General features: G+C 34.3%; 2 protein-coding genes across 3 annotated transcripts; one reads left to right on the top strand and one right to left on the bottom strand.

The window, feature by feature from the left end:
• The first annotated feature begins 1123 nt into the window (after positions 1-1123).
• On the top strand, positions 1124-11176 carry LOC124633873 (monocarboxylate transporter 10). 2 transcript variants are annotated; one of them, XM_047169244.1, is made up of 3 exons: positions 1124-1631; positions 7709-8806; positions 8997-11176. In XM_047169244.1, the coding sequence occupies exons 1-3, from the start codon at positions 1400-1402 to the stop codon at positions 9050-9052; spliced, it is 1386 nt and encodes a 461-aa protein (XP_047025200.1). In that variant the 5' UTR covers positions 1124-1399; the 3' UTR covers positions 9053-11176. The 2 variants fall into 2 exon arrangements, with proteins under 2 accessions (XP_047025200.1, XP_047025201.1); XM_047169245.1 differs by lacking the exon at positions 1124-1631 and adding an exon at positions 4857-5089.
• A 2585-nt stretch (positions 11177-13761) lies between these two features.
• Positions 13762-19987, bottom strand: LOC124633996. The gene is made up of 8 exons (XM_047169389.1): positions 19859-19987; positions 18946-19234; positions 18699-18802; positions 16410-16564; positions 15969-16137; positions 15274-15409; positions 14277-14590; positions 13762-14016 (listed from the first exon to the last, which is right to left on the bottom strand). Exons 2-8 carry the CDS (start codon positions 19141-19143, stop codon positions 13797-13799), a joined length of 1296 nt encoding a protein of 431 aa, XP_047025345.1. The 5' UTR covers positions 19144-19234; positions 19859-19987; the 3' UTR covers positions 13762-13796.
• Positions 19988-20540: the final 553 nt, after the last annotated feature.

The raw sequence follows: 20540 nt of genomic DNA, 5'->3' as shown, positions 1-20540 counted from the left end.
GAGTTATACTCTTACTGAGGTGAGATAATATGTTCTTACCGCGAACGATAAGATAACACCTTACAGTTACTCAGGTGAAACAGCGAAAAACGTTTTTATATTTGAGTTTTCCGCTACTTCCACTCTCTGATTCGTGTAATCTCATGGAAATAACCTACTCAAGTTACTTCTTTCTACTTTATTCTGTATCTATTATAAACTAGTAGATAGATCGGTAATCGAAAGATTTTGGTCCAACCAGCAAGCCAAAAAAAAAACAAACCGGTCGAATTGAGAACCTCCTCCTTTTTGGGAAGTCGGTTAAAAAAATGTAGAAAATAACTTTTGGTCAGGGGGAGGACACTCCGTACATTTTGACAGCTAAGTAAACGAAGAGTCGCCACCTTTTATTTGGCCCGGAAACTATTTACTATCTATAAGATACCTTAAATTACCAACAGATGGCACTACACTATAATCGATTTTGTTTGTTAATATAAAATTATTTATGCAATATTATATAATTAGAGAAAAGTATGAGGAAAATATTAGACACTTTAAAAAAAGATATAATAGGCGAATAAATTAAATACGGTTTAAAAAAGCACAAATATCAAATTTCATCTAAAAAGACCTGGTGTCAGTATTCCAAGTAACTTAACAAAACCGATCATAATAATATCAATATGGCGGTTTTTTGCATTCCGCATACACGCGTAAATAAAAAGTAATATATAATAATTATTTGTTTTCCTTCGACCTTTTACTATATTAACGATGACATTTTCTATTAGGGTAAGTAGCACCATGTAACTATAACGATAACCAATGTTATAGTTATATGGTGCTACTTACCCTAATAGAAAATGTTATGAATATGATGCATAATTATAATATTTTTATAGCTATAGCTATGTAGGTAGTTCGGGGCCAATTTAGAGAAAGATGGCGCATTGTCAAATTGGGTTGCAAGAATAACACGTGAGTGGGCTCTCTTTTCCCTATATATTACTTTACTCTTTGCTTTTGGTCGCTTTTCGTTTCGTTCACTGAACTTCCTTGACACGGCGATTATGTGTCACTGTCAAAGCGACGTTGTCAAAAAGTGCAAATTAATGTCAGTCAAATTGTCATCACACACAATACCGAAAATTCATTCAACTTCAGTCACCGAAAGGCTGTTGTTTAGATTGTAGGGTTGTTAAAAATTAAATATTCAACGAAAATGTTTTAGGATAAGAATCTTCAATTAAAATAACCGAAGGGCGATAAATATAACTAATTGTTTAATTTATTTTAACAGAGGTACTTTAGTGTAACAGTGATACTTCATTGCGAAGAAGTTTACACATGAATAGCACCATGTGCTTGTGAAATAGAAGAATAATTTTACAACTCCGTCAATTTATGTAACTTCAAGATGGATTCAGGGCCAAAAGAAAATTCAGATTTGCTTAAAGCAAATGGGAATCCTAATCATGAAGAGCCCAGAGGTCCTCCCGACGGCGGAATACGAGCATATTCGGTTATGGTTGCTTCGTTCCTCACAAATGGCCTTATCTTCGGCGTCATAAATTCATACAGCGTGGTATACACTGTTCTAGAAGCGAATTTGGAAAAACAAGGAGTTTCTAACTCCGAAAGTCGAGCTGGTGAGTCGTGTATAAATTATGACGATTACTCATACAAATCATATTTCGAAATTTGCGCGCTCCGTATCAAATTTCCTATCGCACACAGGCAGCGATGCTTGTTATATTCAATTCCTTTTATATTTACCATATCAGTAGCATATTCTAATTAAATGTATATTGTTTTAATGTTAAAATTTTTGGTCAGTGGGTCGTCTTTGGTCCTATTTTTCCTAAAATTAAATGAAGTTTTTGTATCTGAATGAAGGGTTGGAGTGTAGCAAAGGGTGCAAGGCTTTTGGGACTTAGAAAATTTTTCATAAAAAATGAAAATTTCTGAAAATGCCTAGTTTTTCATTTCCATCGTATAGAATACCTAAAAATAAGACGAAAACCATCTCCCAAAAGCTCAAGTCCCAAAAGCCTTGCACACCCTTTGCTACACACTATACTTCGGCCGTTCAGAGAATGCGTTCCTGACACCTATCAGTTAGTCACGACTAGTGATGGTCACAACATAACACTGAGTTCGTTACCGTTCCTTCAAAATGAACCGCCGCATTATTTTAAGATTATTTTCGTTTTAAATTGGCGGAATCATTTGTTTTATATTTTAGTTATTTAAGTGGAAACCAAAAAAAGGTAATATTCATATAATAAAATTGTTTTATTTATTCTTTGTTACAAGTACATTGAATTGAATGTGCGAACAGAATATTAATCAGACTCCGATTTGCTTGAGGAGGTGGTGTCTTCATCATCATCTTCGCCTACATGTATAATTATATTATTATCAATAACAGAATCAATCCTGATATCTCGGTCTAACAAAAGCCGGGTAATCAAATAAAAACAGATCGAAAACACTTGAAAAACGTGGTCTATGCGCACGAAACGACAACGGACGACTGTTTTAGCGTCACAAAATGGCGGCCCATAACGCCATTTGGGGTTACCATTTTTAATCTAAGTATAAAAATGCGGTTTGGTCATAGTTTTATTTTTATATTTCATAAACGTTATAATTAAGTCTTATAGTCCATTATTTTCCAATTCTTAAAAAGAAAATCAAAACGTATTATTTTATATTATAACTGTATAAGAACAGATTACGATACTTGCCTGTTATTTTTAGCACAGCACTACAAAATATAAACCGCTGACATAACCTTGTAATAGCGCAGTATAGATTTAGAAAAATATTGTTTACCAAGTTATTTGACACTCAGTTTGGCACAAAATTATAACATTCATTGATTATTGATATAATAATGTTGTTTTAATGCTCCTCAATTGTTAAAACGGTAAACAACCAGCAAAAATATTTTTATCGTAACTGCAACGCCATTGCAAAGTTACGTCGTCAGTTCAATCGCGACGTGTCAGGAACGCATTCTCTGAATGGCCGAACTATAGCCGAATGAAGTCATAGTAAAATAATTGAAAGTCTAAAAGTCTACATTTTATCTCAATAGGTAATATAATAATATACAGAACAGATTTTTTTCCACCTGTTGGATTCTAACTTGTATTATCACATCAATATGAAAGATTGCTTAATTTTCTTTCCATTTACCATTTTTATATATTTATACATTCAGAATAACTACATTAATGTTTAAGGAAATACTTTGGAATGTATGCACAAAAGTGATGGTTGTAGAAAAAAAGTATTACAAGTATAGCCAGTAAAAGAGCATATAGAATTTAGAAGAATGTTATTTTATATTGAATAAAAGATTTTCTACTCGGCAAGTAGTAACAATATAGTACTGGTTCTGGTATTCACAGTATATATTTTGCTGGAATTATCAGTTATTATTGGAACTGTCCTTTAACATTATTTCAATGAAAATCAGAGCATAATAGCAGATGTTCAATACTCTCTTATCAAACTAATTATGCTCTGAGGACTTATTGGGGTCATCATATTGGTGCACACATTATTGCTCTATACAACCAGTATTTATGTATAATGAGTATGGAATACTAATCATAGGATATCCTTAATTTATGCTTGAGTGCAACATGTTTTCGAGTTACAGAACTTCTTAACACAAGAAATAATTATAGATTGCAAATGTTGGGGCTAATTTAATTTCTGTTCGACTTTGAATATAATTGGGACAAACTGATATCTTATACAGACACTAATTTATACAGAAGAGCCTTTTTTCTGATTGAATAAAATGTGAAACCATTAGTAAGCACACAACTAATGAATCAGTATGTGGACGAAAGTATTTCTGTAAAATAGGTCACTTCATTTGGGATTTATCTTGCTACAATCACAAAAAATGTGAACAAACTCAATTTAAAATTTATTTTTGGAAGTTAACTTGCCAACTAGAATAAATGGCTTGACTAGGTATTTAAATAAGATTCTGGTTTTCATTCAATATAGCTATGTTTTGGATTAATGAACTTTGTTAATAAATATGTTTACCTATATAAAAAACAGACTATGTTGGCGAAATAAAACCTACTAAGTAATTATTTTACCTCGTAATAGTTTTGTGGAAACTGGTCATTGTTTCTATAAATTTTCTGTTTAGGCATTTGTAGTTAATCAGCAGAATCTTTGCCTAGTGCTTAATTAATATTATTTTAAAATTGAAAACTTCCTCAAAGCTAAATAGTACAGCATTTATAAGGTCCAATCCAGCAGAGGTATAGTTCGGCCATTCAGAGAATGCGTTCCTGACACGTCGCGATTGAACTGACGACGTAACTTTGCAATGGCGTTGCAGTTACGATAAAAATATTTTTGCTGGTTGTTTACCGTTTTAACAATTGAGGAGCATTAAAACAACATTATTATATCAATAATCAATGAATGTAGTTACGTCGTCAGTTCAATCGCGACGTGTCAGGAACGCATTCTCTGAATGGCCGAACTATAGTTACAGTCTTTCTAGTCCTATTAGGTATTTAATTAAGGTTTCAATCAATTGAAATCGCTGACAGACGGCATTGTAGGTCGGAGCAATATTCGAGATAATAAATGTGCGACAGAACTTTTTGTTTACATGAGTAGAAAGGTACCTTTATCAGATTCACGTAGGCATATCCCGTAACGTTATAAAAAAATGTTTTTATGATAACCACAATTGATATTTGAAAATCTGCGTCATTGTTTACGAACTACGCAGTGGGTGTATAACTTACTACCTATTATGTTTTGATATGTAAATCCTCGTATTCTACCTTAAACACAAGTATAGTAGGTACTTGATAGTTAATAGGCCAGATTGTCATGTGGCGCCAAGCGAAGCGCACGTGGCGGGCCGGTCGGCCGGCGGCGCCCGCGCCGAAGGCCATCACTTCATTGCGTCCAATTTCATCATGCTTTTGACGCACCGCCATTGCAATCATTTAACAGCTTACCAAAATCAATGCTTCGTACCTACGTACCAAAGTCGATTTGTTTATGCCTCTATGGAAGCTCAGTAAAGTCAGAGTTACAAACCGCCTACGTGGTAAGTAGTAGCGTAATATAAAGTCGGTGTACCTACCTACTTATTAAGTTTTGTGATGATATTTCCGTTGATATTATCTCAAACATTCCTGATGAAATCTTATCTTTTTAAATGGAAAACAAAAATACCGAGAAACCCTTTTTGTGCCACTATTAACCGCCTTTTACGTGTCCGTTGTCTATAATTTAATCTACTTTATATTTTTCTTGAAATTGTTAATCTTCTTCTTCTTCTTTCTCCTGCCCTGTTCCCAAATATTACTTGGGGTCGGCGCAATATGTCATTTTCTTCCATTTTCCCCTGTCACTTGTCATACTGACACTCACTCCCTTCCTATTCATATCATCTTTCAGGCAATCCATCCATCTTTTCTTAGGTCTTCCTCTTCCTCTCCATCCATCTACATTCATACTTAGCACACACTTTGTTGCATGCGTATCATCCCTCCTCATTACATGTCCATACCACGACAATCTTCTACTTCTCATCTTTTCTGTAACTGGCGCTACTTTCAGACTTCCTCTAATGTAATCATTCCTCACTTTATCCATTCTTGTAACACCACACATCCATCTCAGCATTCTCATTTCTGTTACATGCACTCTCTTCTCGTCCCTCTTTTTCAATGCCCAACACTCCGATCCATACAGGACGACAGGTCTAATGACGGATTTGTAAATTTTGCCCTTCAGTTTGAGGGGCATCCGCGGGTCACAAATAGCGCTAGTTACCTGTCGCCACTTCATCCATCCAGTATTGATCCGATGCGTAACGTCCCTGTTCACCTCACCGTCACTTTGGACGAGTGAACCAAGGTACCGGAAGTCGGAGCAAACTGTTAATCATACTGCCAAAATTGATTTCTTAGTATAGATCAAAAACCATGAGATTGTCTGAAACCAAATCAAGTCTGAAATAAAATGCTCTTGATAACGCTTAGATAACGCAAAAAAGAACAAGTATTCACAATAGGTGTTTGTCCCATAATATTATTGTCATGAATTCTATAATATTTATTATCATCTGATTCAAGTCAAGGTACCTAGGTATATCTAGGTTTAGTATAAGGAAAACGCGTTTGATGTGTTTCTAATATTTTTAATTCAAGGATAAAGCCATATTCATGTGATCGATCAAGTACGCATCCGTACTTAATTGTATGGATTTGTGTCATTCAAATTGTGCTTAAAATGCTTTTCCAAAAACCACAATTTATTTATTCTAAGGAAATGCTAATAATGACGAAGATATGAAGTTAATGTAATGCAGTTCGAGTAACCATACTGTGTAATTGTAATTTCTATGGTTTCTGTTATATTTTACCAAACTATGTACCTACCTACATCTCTTTCTATTCAATATAGTAGTGCAAATAAAATGTGTAGGCACATTATATAACATTTCTTCTTCAATCGATTCATTTGTAGTACTTGTATACATAAAAGTGTTGTTATATATCTCGTGATTTGTACTGCGGCTGGTGTAGTGATGACCCGATTAGATTACCAGACATTGTGTGTCACTTGTCAACTTATATATCTAAATATAACGGCTCGTTATATTTAGATTTTCGACTTCCATGTTGATTGATGAACACATGGGTAATATTTAGGGAACGCACAAATTGGGCCAATTTCGAATAGGTGCTTACAGAAACATGTTTTCTGTTTAAGCTATTGCCGTCAGAGGTTCTTTGACTTGCTTGAAATTTAAGGCAGACAAGTTGGTTAATAAGCGAAAACATTTTCATATTCCTTTCATAAACCTAAGAGGGTCGACGCCTCATAAACCCACTCCGTTACGCCTTTTGCCGCAGTTGTGAAGTTCCTCATAACTAGGCTTTTCCTTCATTACCAGCAGCACGCGAACGTACCGATGATGCTGATTGAATTAAAGAGAATTGGGTTGTTGTAGTATTGTAGGCGTTACATAGACGGTTACTAACCTCTGCCCTGACTTTGGGATAACGACCAGGCCCCAATTATCTAGTAGGTAAAATAAAAACTTAAGAATCAATCAAAATCATTGATAAATGAGTCAACATAACAAAACTTATGTTGCAATAATTAAACTTCTAATGTAACTATCATTAAAAATATGGTACCTACATTAGCAACATATCTCTGACATTCTCCGATCAAACTTGATCGAAGGTGACACCGTGATCGGTGTAGTTGAATTCTAAAATAGTACTCCTAGAACCGATACTTACTATTTCCCTATTTGTAAATAAGGCCTTTGGCGGTGAGATCTTATTTATAATGCGGAGAGAGAGAGAGTTACTTGTTTATTAACACGAAACTTTATCACGTGCTGGTTTTACACGATAGGTGGGATCTATTTCGAGGAAATGTGGTTGCTTGACTCACTTCGTTAGTTTCTACATTTCTGTTGTAATGTGAATAATTGAACACATTGCAAATTGTAGCCAATTGTGTAATCGCGTCAATCAAACTGTTAAAGAAGTTCAAATAGATAACTTGTCATGGTCGGAACTTATGCGCTTATACAGAGTAGATAGTCCCGTTTTTATCATCTTTTACTCTAAAAATAAATCTATCAAATTCCACTAGGATATTAGTTCTTGACTCCCTTCTAATAAGCATTTTTTATTTTCAGCTCTGGTGGGCGCTCTCACCATGGGAACCACATTCTTTCTATCGCCACTATCTGGCGTACTGACCGGCGTGTTAGGACTTCGCTTAACTGCAATTTTGGGAGGCATCATTTCTTCTATCGCCATGCTTTTATCTTCTTTCTTTGTCTATAATGTAGGAGTTTTGTATTTCACATACGGATTTATGTTTGGGTTAGGGGCGTCTTTCTCATACACCCCTTCTTTGGCGATTCTTGGCCATTACTTTCGGAAGCGTTTAGGATTTGTGAACGGAATTGTTTGTGTGGGTAGTTCTATTTTTACTGTCATTATGCCGCCATTAATGGAATATATGATAGAAAACCATGGGCTGCCATGGCTATTCAGGCTCTTAGCTCTTTTAACGTCGGGCACTGCTATATGTGGCTTCATATTCAAACCTTCTCCATCAATGGTGGTTAAAAAAGTAAGAGAAGACGATAGCTGGAAGTCGTTGTTAAAGTCTATTATAAATGTACAGATCTGGAAAAACAAGAAATATAGGTTCTGGGCACTTTCTATGCCAATAGCCTTGTTTGGATATTTTGTTCCTTACGTCCATATTAAAAAGTTTATCGAGGGTAATTTTGTTGATGTTAATGCTAATTTACCTTTGCAATGTATAGCTTTTACTTCTGGCATGGGAAGATTAATTTTTGGTTTCTTAGGCGATAGACCAGGCATTGATAGAATTTTGTTGCAACAAATATCTTTCTACGTAATAGGGACCCTGACTATTATACTGCCTTTCGTTACTAACTTTGGCTTATTGATAGCGATTGCTCTAGGTATGGGAATTTTTGATGGCGCGTTTATCGCGTTAATAGGGCCCATTGCATTTGAGTTGTGTGGTGGCGCACACGCGGCGCAGGCCATCGGTTGTATGTTAGGTCTTGCCGCCACCCCGTTGTCCGTAGGTCCACCTGTGGCTGGATACCTTTACAGCCTCAACGACTCATACGTTTTGCCTTTCGTCCTTGCTGGCATATCTCCGTTGGTCGGCGCGAGTCTTATGTTTGCAATTCGTTTCATAAGAACTCCTTCGAATGATGACACTAATCGCCCAGCTTCAAGTGGCGTTGGTAAGTTTTTATATTTATTTTTAAGTCAACTCTTAATATTTAAAGTGAAAAAATTAAGTAAAATTCTATTTTCGACCGTTTAAGATAAATAAATTCCAATGTTATTCATGCATTTGATTTGATATAAAGTTTAAAATGAATATTACTGTGACAACTTAACCGTAACATGTTATATTTCTTTACATTACAGATAAGCCAGGCCTGTTACTTAGAAATGGAGCTGCAAATCAGCAGACAAATTTATAACTAACTTCCAAGTTTTACTGAAGTGCGATTTAAACGAAATTCTATGTTTCAATAGTGTAGTCCAACATCCAGTTAAGAAGCGGATTACAACTATTTAGAAGTGAGTAAGCCATACAATCCATTTGGTATATAATATCAGATGTGTACTGTGTATCATAGTGATGAATCAATTGCAAGAATTTATTCATCATATTTTCGTCAATTTTACACACCAAACTAAAAATTGCCTTATTGACCATTAAGTTTTAGCATAGAGTTAAAAAAAGCGCACAGCGAGCATTTCCAGACATATTAATCAATAGGTACTAGCTGTTGAAATATAACGATGATAGACTTTAAATATTTTAAGTTAAGATTTATAAATTATTTGGTAGCAATAAGTTTTAGGGTCGACAAGTTTTTACATAAAATGCATTTAAAATACATAAATTGCATAATACCTACTATGTACGTGTTGTCTTAGATGGTTACCGTTGGAAGTTCCTAGTTTAGTTTTAAAATGTTAGTGTTTTTTTATGATTGATTAACTATATTATTGTTAGCTAGGAGCACAGGATTGAAAACGCCGACGGAAGCATTGAATACATTCTTTGAATTCATTAGATACGCCTACCATAGACAATAGTGACATAGTTACCAATCTGGTGATTTCTCTCCAATTAAATAATCTTGTGCTTTCAACAATATTTTTTCAGTGAAAGTTGTAATGGTCTTCATAAGTACATTTGTTGACATTACATAAATAAATTAGTTTTTTATGTCGTATGTTATAACATGTTGGTACATTTGTGTAGTGACATAATTTATAATGAAATGTGATACCGGACTCTTATAAAACAATCTATTATATGCATCGGAGAGACGTTGTATAAAATCGCTGAAACAATGCCTATTGCTCTAGTACTTTCGCTTGCCTTCATGGAAATGATGCTCACACATAATACAGTTTTGAACTGTATTTGTAGGTGTCTATTTAGAATGAAATCTTAAAAAGCTTTATACGTAGTTTCCGTCAAATACTGCTTCTCTGAAGCTAGTTATAAAGCCTCGGGCATGCGCAGTAGGTAGTGTTTTGTTCACTCATTTGAAGTCACTACTTTGAAGTACTAGCCAACTTCGGACAAGAAGACCTACTTGACGAGAACGAGAATGTTTTGTTCACTCATTTGAGTTCACTCATTTGAAGTACTAGCCAACTTCGGACAAGAAGACCTACTTGACGAGAACATTAGAAAAAAAAATGTTTGGCGCCAAATTCTCAAGTAGTAATTTCTCCAATGAAAACAGAAACGTATGAATATTACATAAATTGTATTGAAAGTTAATCTGACAAATAAAAACAGTGAAAGAATCACGTGTATAATCTGAATCTCGATAAAGTAACAACATTAGTTACGTTCACCGGAATGTATTGACGTAGTAAATACCAATGTAGGTATTATTGAAATTTGACGAGCAGTTGCATCAGAACTTGAATTCTAGACATACCGCTGACACAATTTGATAGTATCAATTAATAGAAAATATTTTTTGAAAAAAGATAGTAGGTAATAGAATGTGCAATAGCTAGTGAAATAACAAATTATTTTATCTCATTATACTTTATTTAGAAAAACGTAGTTTGTCTGGTTGCAAGTACTGATTCGTGTTTATAAAGACCTACCGAGCTAGATCTGCAGTTTTTCAAAATAGCAACTAAACTTATTTTGGCCCTCACTAACAGTATTTAATGGGGAAATTGTATCACCCATAAATTGAAGTCAAAATTATCAGGCATCAGTGGGTCTTTGAAAACTACGGATAGGAAATATATTCAGCCGCTTACAGTCTACGAATTGTAATAATATAGTACAGTCAGTTTCAAAAGTAGCTGAACAAATCGCAATTTTCAAAACTACTTGACACCCGTGTCTATTTTTGAGAAGATTAGGATGTTTAGTAAATTTGAGCGTGTGTTGTAAAGAAAATATGACCCTTTACGTTGTTAGGCACTTTTGAAAATACTGATTGTTCAACTACTTTTTACGCTGACCGTACCTACTTAGTTAGAAGTTTTTTATATTATTGAAATAATTGTGGAATTTGATGTCAGGCTTCTTATTTATGTATCTCTTTATTTAATATTATTAGTAGTTAAATGTTTTGTTTGACTGTTCTAATAATTATAATTTATGATAAGGAATGGCGTGTCAGACGAAGTACCTACTGACTTAAAAACATGTATATTATATTATATCGTCATACGAAAGCTGTGATATAAAATTCATAATCATTGTTAATGTTTGAAGATTTCTAATCTTAGAATAATATTTATAAAAAAAAAAACGAGTGCGAAATTTTCACTTATAGTGAGTTAATCTTTCATAATTTTATTAAATATTTAAAGTGAATAACTAAGGTGCAAATTAGTAGGTAATACGAAAATTATTTTAAATGTAATTCATTCTTCATAACTACCTGAATACCAAATGTAATCAAATACAGGGTGGCCCATCCATAGGCTTCCAAAAGAAAAATTTAGAAGCTCTATGCTGTGGGGTATCCGAATCACCCCCATGTATGTTCAGCGATTTTTTGTAGTTTAGGAGCTAGAATTGTTTTTAATTTTTTTCCGTAATTTTCATTTCAACATTGTTTTTTCTATTTTATCTCGTTTTCCTAACGTTTACAGATGTTTTTTTGTGTAATTAATCATCATGATAGTAGCTAACACCTGAAAAAAAGCAGTTTGGCTAAACATTCTAGAACTTAAATAAAATTTTATCTGAAGTTCAAAATTAGAAACCTGCTTAGAAACCCCTTATTCTTTTTTTAAGCCCTTAACATATTTGGCTACTGAACTCCAACAGTAATTTTGAACTTCAGATAAAATTTTATGTAAGTTCTAGAATGTTTAGCCAAACTGCTTTTTTCAGGTGTTAGCTATTATCATGATGATTAATTTAAAAAAAACTTCTGTAAACGTTAGGAAAACGAGATAAAATAGAAAAAACAATGTTGAAATGAAAATTACGGAAAAAAATTAAAAACAATTCTAGCTCCTAAACTACAAAAAATCGCTGAACATACATGGGGGTGATTCGGATACCCCACAGCATAGAGCTTCTAAATTTTTCTTTTGGACGCCTATGTATGGGCCACCCTGTATATACCTATTTATTGAATCCTATCATACCAAAGTCAAATTAATGTATTTTCTGAATGTATAGCGGTATTTAGATGTGTCTCTGAATACCCACATGATAGCTTATGTATAATGAAATCTTTCTAAAAAAAACTTCACTTAATAACTCTCAAAATCAATTCTCTCTAAATTATTAGGTTGGTTTGAATGGATATCGAGTGTATTCGTTAATTAATTAAATTAAATAATTTAATTGGGGACACGAGCCGTTAATTCAAGCGTTACAGGGTAAATAGAATAGTTATCAGTAAGTATAAAGACAAATTTCTTAACCTATAATCTCCATTTATCAAATCTGTTTATTTTGAGGGTAAAGTAAGCAAATTTTAGCATATATTTAATTTTAATAGTGACTCAAACCATCTCTTCAAAGAGTTTAAAATCCATCTCCATTTTTATGATTGAAACTGTTGCTACATATACCTACCTAGAAATAGTTGACACAGGAACTTTCTAGATATTTAGAGGTAAGTTTGTTATTTGAAATGTGAACATTGATATTTTTTTGTAGTTTCGTGTTCATGTGCATTTGATTCTCTGATCGTATACTGCCTCCAAATATCTCTGAATAAGTTAAGATGTCCTCCATATTGTTATTTATTAGTACATGTTATTTCTCCATTTAAACTTTTGTGTAAAATAATCAAAAGCATATTCGTGTTCCTACCTCGATTTAAGATATTTTTACTTAATTAATTATTTAGAACATTATTATCTATATAATTTTACATAATTTTATGCATTTCTAATGTTTAATTTAGTGTTACTATTAATTGTGTGTTTCTATTTACCCGCATCGTCTGTGAACTTTTGAAATCATGGAGGTACCTACATACTGTCATACTAATTATCAACTTGTTGAGTTCTTATGCTTAAACCTAATAAACGGTTGCACATTTTCGCAATAGATTTATATATCTAGAACTTTTCATCAGACGAGTACCTACCTGTAGCATAAAGATCTAACTTCAAATCGATGACAAAAACAATATAGTACCTGTTTCAAATGTTCACCGACAGTTATTTATAAAGGAGTATATTTCACCTTGTGCAAATGTTGATGGATGCATCAAAGAGGATTTTATCTCAATAATTTGAGTTGCAATGTACGTATTTTATTTTGTTCAAGTACCTATCTATATTATTTGACAATTGTTTAAGACATGACCTAACCTACTACAGTGTAGTTGCAAAATAAAATAAAATTTTAAACAACTTTGAGCGCATACCTATTTATTTATCAAACGTTTTCTTTTTTGTTGTGAAATAGAATATAAAATTACTAGTAAATAAAACAGTATGTCAACCTTTGTAGTAGCTAACTTTTCAACTTTTTCATCCAATTAAATGTAAGGTACCATTGGTTTGTTAGTAATCTCGTAATAATTGCGTACTTTTTTTTGGTCGGGGGTTTTTTAAATTTTTAATTTAATTTTTTAACGTTTTACTTTTATGTTTTTGTGATAATTAGCTGGCGTCAACCACTTACCATTTTTTTATTTAAACACAAGAATAAAACAATGCATAATGTTTGCGTACATTATATTAAGTTACCTAGTTTTAGCTTATATTTGGATAAATTTTTCTAGAACACTTTCGACGGACATAATTGATAAAGATTCTCCAATATTTCACACAACCTATTTGCCGTGCGGGCACTATTTCTTCAGGTGGGCTGGGGCTCGATGGGAGGGTACCAAATGAATGCAACGTCATTTCGACTTCCTCTAATGACGGCGAACTAGTTTTCTGTGTAACCCAACGAAGAGGTTTTGATAACCTGTGAAGTCATATTATTTAAATATTTCAGCACTACATTCGTGCTTATACTATATAAGATAGATAGATAGATATACTAAGATGCGCTTCACTCATGTATGGTGTCTAATACCATTGCAGGCTTCACAACATTTATAGTCTACTAGTGCCTAGTCCAGTACAACAAGCAGGACACGTTCAAATAAGTATGACAACATAACTGTCTATTGTGTTAGTAGGTTATTTTACTTCTCAAATATTCTGAAATCCTAAATATCTTACTCTGAAAAATAATCCATATCCGTCATGAGATCGGGTAGTTCTCTTCGATCAACATCAGGGTACATCAGACATAATACAGCCATGATCAATGTGGCACAAAGTACTATCGCCACCAAGGTGATGTCATTCATGGGGTGAAATAGAAACGGGAGATAGCTGATGATGGAACCAAGCTGACCAGTGGCGTGGCAGCAGCCGACGACAGTCGCTCGTATGTTGATAGCGAAAAGTCGAGGCGTCATGTTGAGAATCAACGCATGTGCGACAAGCCCTGAACCTAGGGCGATCGTTGATAGCATCCAATGTATCGTTCCCTGAAAGGTGGAAAATAGACAATTTAACTCTGGATTATGTGAGTTGGTAGGTTTGCAACCAGAAGATCATTATTTACTTCGGATACCTATGTGGATCTGACTATATAAGCGACATACATACCCACCCATCTTACTGTTTGTCTTAGAACCTAGCGTTAACTGTTTTAGATGTAACAAAGAGGTTGTTAACAAGTTAAGTTCCCAGTACAAATGTTTAGGTAAGCACCTCAATTTAATATAACCAGCATAGATAAACTAGTCAACCGTTAATAATGACAAACCTTGAAGATCAATATAACACCAGCAGTAGAAACGCCTGTTATCACGACATGAACTAAGAGCAAGTATCGTAATGTCAACTTTGCAGATGAACATTTTGTCAGGCACCCGAATACGCCGACGGAGCAAAACACTTTCAGTAGTAAATCATTTATATCTTGTTCGCTATATACTCGGACGTATAAAGAACTCCATACAAAATTGTAAAGTATCCAAAACGATGTGGATACCAGAAATATGACCCTTATATTGTACTTCGACAGCATTCCGATGCAAGTCGTTGTCTCTTCCAGTGAATGGTAGGCCTGAAACGAGAAGTCGATCTGTAATATACATACCTGCCGATACTTTTTTGTAACATCCGAATCTGAAACTTATGGCTAAGTATAAACTTACAGACGTACTCTGTGGTTAACAGGCCTTATCTTGAAATCTTGACATACTTTAATGTTGTTGATCTTTGCAGCTTTTATTAGAATTTCTTCAGCGGCACGTAGTTTACGGTTATACAATAGCCATTGAGGTGATTCTGGGATCCACCTGAAAAGCGTGATATTTCGTTTCAATGAAAAAAAAAAAATTTGGCACTGAGTCACTGAGTAGTCAAATGAAGCTAGCCAAATTGTTTTGGAAAAGACCTCGAAATTTGAGACTACCCACAGTCTAAAGCTTAAGGAGATCATACTTTATTTTTAGCTCTATTATGAAATGAATGTAATAGACGTACCTACATATTTACCAGCTGATTAATTTTAAGTAGGCACCAAGTATATAAATATCATGGATTTTGTGAAGGCAATCTTTTTTTTATTTCTCTATCTACACAAGTAGAGCATGAAGCACCGTCTTTAGCATTGTAATGCACCAATTACTTCGATATTGAAAGCACATTGAAAAGATATCGAATATTTGCCGATCGGATCACAATATCTTACCTACATTGAGAACAGTAATCTACCAAGGTACCTAAGTACCTACATAGCACGTACACGTACCTACGTAACTACATACCAACTAAAATGCTAATTGTACCAGTAACTATTTTGTTCTACAAGGAAAATACAAGTACAAATCTATTAGGTTTACTACCTATGTTTACCTTAGTAGAACTAAACAAAATATTGCGTAAATGCAAGAAATGAAGCTGAATGTTTCCGAGTTGGGTGCGCTGTTCGCAAACGGTACCATGCATGCTATGGCCAGTAGTCTCGGACTCATCACGACGACACACAGCCATGATCGCCAGCTGTTACTTGCTATTTCACATGCTGGAATTAGGGCAATTTAAAGATTAGTTAATTAGTATTGAAATTGTAATGGATGAGACAGTTTTTAAAAAAACAGGCTAAATTCAGGTTTCAGACCTATTTTCAAGGCAAGTCCTTTCTGTGAGTTACAGAAAACGGTTCAGGTTACAGGTTACTTTCAAGCTTTATCCGTCTAAATCGGCTCACAATCGTGAAAGAGTAGCAAAGAATACAAGAGGGTAAGTTAGCTAAAGCGGAAAAGGTCTGCAATTATAAATGGATTAGCAACTTACTTAGAATCAGCCCCATATAAAACCCGGCGCTTCCAAATAATGATTTCAAAAACGCAATCAGTCGAAACCATCCCTCAGCATCACAGAATGTGATCATCAAACCAAGCGTGAGTTCTGCAATCACGTTGAATATAATAGCTGTTCTTCTGCCGAAACTGAAACAAAATCCTCTATTGTTTTAACTTCTAATTAACGTAAATATTCATGTCAATTCCATTGTGATGCGCTGCATTGTTATAACAATATCATATTTTTGTATGAACATGTAAATCATCTAACTTTTTCGCAATAAGTAGCTGTCTAGACACTTTTGTTTAGAAAACGAAACATGAAAAGAATATAGAAAATTATTTCAGAATAACAAATGCAAAGTTGTTTCTATCATCCAAATTAAATTGCGCATTAATTAATATTCATGACTTCGAGTTTTCTCATAAAGCAGCGTGATTATGCACAGTTTCTGAGATGATAGAGTCGTAGGCAAGACTTCTGAATCACCAAAGGAGCGTAGAAAAAAAACTTCGAAAAACGGCTTCAACATAGCTAGCTTTTTGGATACCTATGATAGAAGAACTCTTCAGAATGTCTCACGAATAGGTACATGCAGATATAATTGTAACGCATTCTGCTTACCCGGTTTCATTGCCAAACCTCTACAGCGCTGCAAATAAGCAATATCTATTCTATATAATAACTTCATTAAACATCAGTTAGTCTAAGATCGTCGCTAAAACCTGCACATTTACCAGTTACTTAGGTATATCGACGATATAATATCGTAAAGGAAACTATTAATCAGACTCAGTTGTTTTAATGACCCTGTCTGAGCGACTATATCGTGCGGATGTGTAAGTAGCTGCTAAGTACTTCATATTTGTAACTATCACTCCACGATAGTAGGAATGCGTCCGCAGCAACTGCAGGACACATTGATAAAAATATTCTATCTACTTTAAGTACTTTTCATGTCGGGCTAGGGGAGATGTTCCTAAAACGGGTAAGCTAAGGGAGATGTTAAATAAAATAACCAAGAATATTACATGCGACTTGTATTTGTACTCATAGGGTTGTTTATGTAATAAACTTTGGAAAACATAAGATAGTCTTAGTAATCTTCTTCAAAATTCAGGAAAGGGGCAAAGCAGGTAATGAGTGAATATTTGTGATAAATGAATTAGAAAACATATCTTAGCCTCCTATTATCCAGGAAATCTTTATCGTTAATTAGTCTCCTTAATTATGTTAAATAGTTTTCTTATTTTCTTATCAGTCTAGATCACTTGTTTACTTTATTAAATGTTACATTTGAAATTATAATTCTACCAGCAGAAAAAAATTGTAAAAAACGAAAACATATTTTAAAAAACGAAAAAGAAAACATATTTTAATTTCTTTTTCACGCTGTTCCTGTACTTCTTCAGCTCTCTGTGGCTTCCTTTGTCTTCGATTAGCTTTCTGTGGGATCAATTAAGGAAGTGGCCCCTTATTTCAAATCGGGTATCACCCGTTATGCCCCTACCCGTTTTGCCCAAAAGCACGTTTTAAATTTCAACTACCTTAACTTTAAAATAGTAAACAAGGAGACCACTAACTATTCACAATTAATAAGCATATAACATGCAAAATGATATTACAAAACTACGAAAACCGTATCTTGCACCATATTTGAGTAGTCAGCACTAGAATAATCCGATTTTTTTTAGTAAAATGCAAAAAAACTTTTTTACGTCTTACCTCGAAAACGCTCGCTCTAGGTGCGCGAGCTGACTGACCGTGATCGGCGGGGTGGTAGTGCACCGCTCTACACTCACAGGTTCACACTAAGACCTATAATATACGAATGGCAAAGCCTACCCGTTTTAGGAGGGGTACCCGTTTTAGGAACATCTCCCCTAAATGATGAATACTGAAGGGCACTCAATTTTAATTGCTGCTCAAGCATCATGCTATTTCTTTCAAATGTACATAAATACTAAATTACTACGACAGAAGTGCGTTTAATGATTTCGGGGTAACGTGCTTTTAATCAAAGTTCCTACTGAACTCCGCAGCTAAAGCTTAACTGATAAAATCTTAACTATAGAGGCTCTGCGTTTCCGCGACCCTGGTATACAAAAGGTTTCAGAAGTAACAAAGTTGTATTATAGTGAGTAAAAGTTTGATCGTTCCTTGAGTCTTTCGGTGCTCCCGGTCAAAACGGGAATAGGTAGGTATCCGTTAGGTATACGCTGGTACATACGTATGTGTGTGGATTTGAATGAATGCAATGCAAGTAAGGGAACCGGTTACCTGTCTGACACCAGGCCGAATATGATGCATCCAAAAAATATTCCGAACCGGCTTATGATAGCAGTTGATAGCATCTTCAGTTTTTGAGCGCAGAACACGAGCCACTGAAAATTATTTTCAATTAAATGTGTTTATTACATAAATCAATTGTTATGTTGATAACGTGCGTGTAGCTTCCATTTCTCTTTTGGATAATCGATATTGCTTTTCCGTACAATCATTCCATAACATCATCAAAACAATTTACCGTCTTTTTTAGCCAGAAAACCCATAAAAACTTCAAATGCCATTTATTACATCTGTAGAGTTCCGTTCCATTGTTTTGAATAGTTGCGAAGCATAAGCTTGAGTTTACTATTTGATGCTCGTTAGGTAATACACAATAGATTTCTGAAGGTCGAAGAAGGAACATGTCTTCGTATTGATTAAACATCGCGAGCATCATATGCGAAGTTGAAATAAATGTCACGAGCCATTGCCAGGAACCGATTTTTCCCAAGACCTCTGTTGTCACATCTTCATGGATAGTGCCAATTCTGCAACATAAACCTTATCATTACTACCGCATTTTATTTATAAAATAATATTTCAAATTATACGTACACAGACATAGTTATTTTGTTGTCATTACAACCCGAGCTTTATAGATTTTGTTGAGTTTGCTTCAAAAGTAAAATGTGACATTTTCCTAGGTTTGACGGCAAAAATACCGTTATGAAGTTATTCCAATAGTGCGAGCCTTTGAGGTGCAAGTGGACGGGTGTTAAATAATTCATTGCACTCGTATACTTAGTTCTGCTTAGTTTAGCAATTCAAAGTCTAAGTAAAATGATTAACATGTGCGCGGTGTGGCAGGACACTGGTTATTCCCCTTGTTCTTTAGAGAGATTATTCTAAAATTATCCTTGTTAAAACAAGTGGCGCTACCGAGAAACACGAAGGTAAATAAGTAATACTTAGTCGTGAATCGTGATCGTTGCAGCGATAGGACGCAAATCGTTACTTAATATTAACTTATCTAGAATGCGATAAATTAGTAGAGATAAAGCAGCGATTTAATAACAATCATGTCATGTATGATAGGTATTCTTATCAAGTCTTAATAACTAGACACCGCACTTGTGTGATCGGGGGATAGTTCCCACAGTTGGAGTACCTACCTACCTACTCTGATCTGCCGTGCGGCCACTTAATAATCCTGATAGTGTCAAATATCATTTTGAAGGGCATTGAACAGTGGCCGTCAGTTATGTATAATATTCCAAGGTCATATTAACATCAAATATTCGCGTAAGTTTGCTGATCTGATAACGGAAGTAACACGCAAGAAATATATTTGCATTTATAATAATATTTGTGTGTATTATTTTTTATAAACAGTATCGTTTATTGCGTACCTACTATGTGAAGAATAATAATTTATTTCTTTTGTATTTTTCCACTGATTATATTAATGAGAAGATCGAACTTTGAAGTCGTATAATCTAAAGCGAGCTACAAGGATATACTTATAGAGAAATATTATTGGCAAGCATGTGAATATAGGTGTTCTGGAAATAGTATCTAATGTTAATACGTAGAATCTGTATAAACGGGCAACTAAAATGTACTGTTCCATGATTAATTAAATATTGGTACATAGGTACATACATACCTATCTCCTACATAGGTACCTACTAAGAGTTATGGTGTTTGTCCCTGATCTAATACTATCGAACAAGTACCTAATTACTACTGTTCTACTAAGGTTCCACTTGCGAAATGTTGAAGTAGTGAGTGATAGTAGTAGTGATAGATACATTTGATGTCAAAGGTAACATCTGCTAAATGAACGTACAGTCT

Source organism: Helicoverpa zea, chromosome 10 (assembly GCF_022581195.2).
Source record: "Helicoverpa zea isolate HzStark_Cry1AcR chromosome 10, ilHelZeax1.1, whole genome shotgun sequence".
In the NCBI taxonomy this organism is placed as follows: domain Eukaryota; kingdom Metazoa; phylum Arthropoda; class Insecta; order Lepidoptera; family Noctuidae; genus Helicoverpa; species Helicoverpa zea.
Note: the sequence above shows the minus strand (reverse complement) of the source record. Positions and strands in the feature narration are given on the sequence as shown.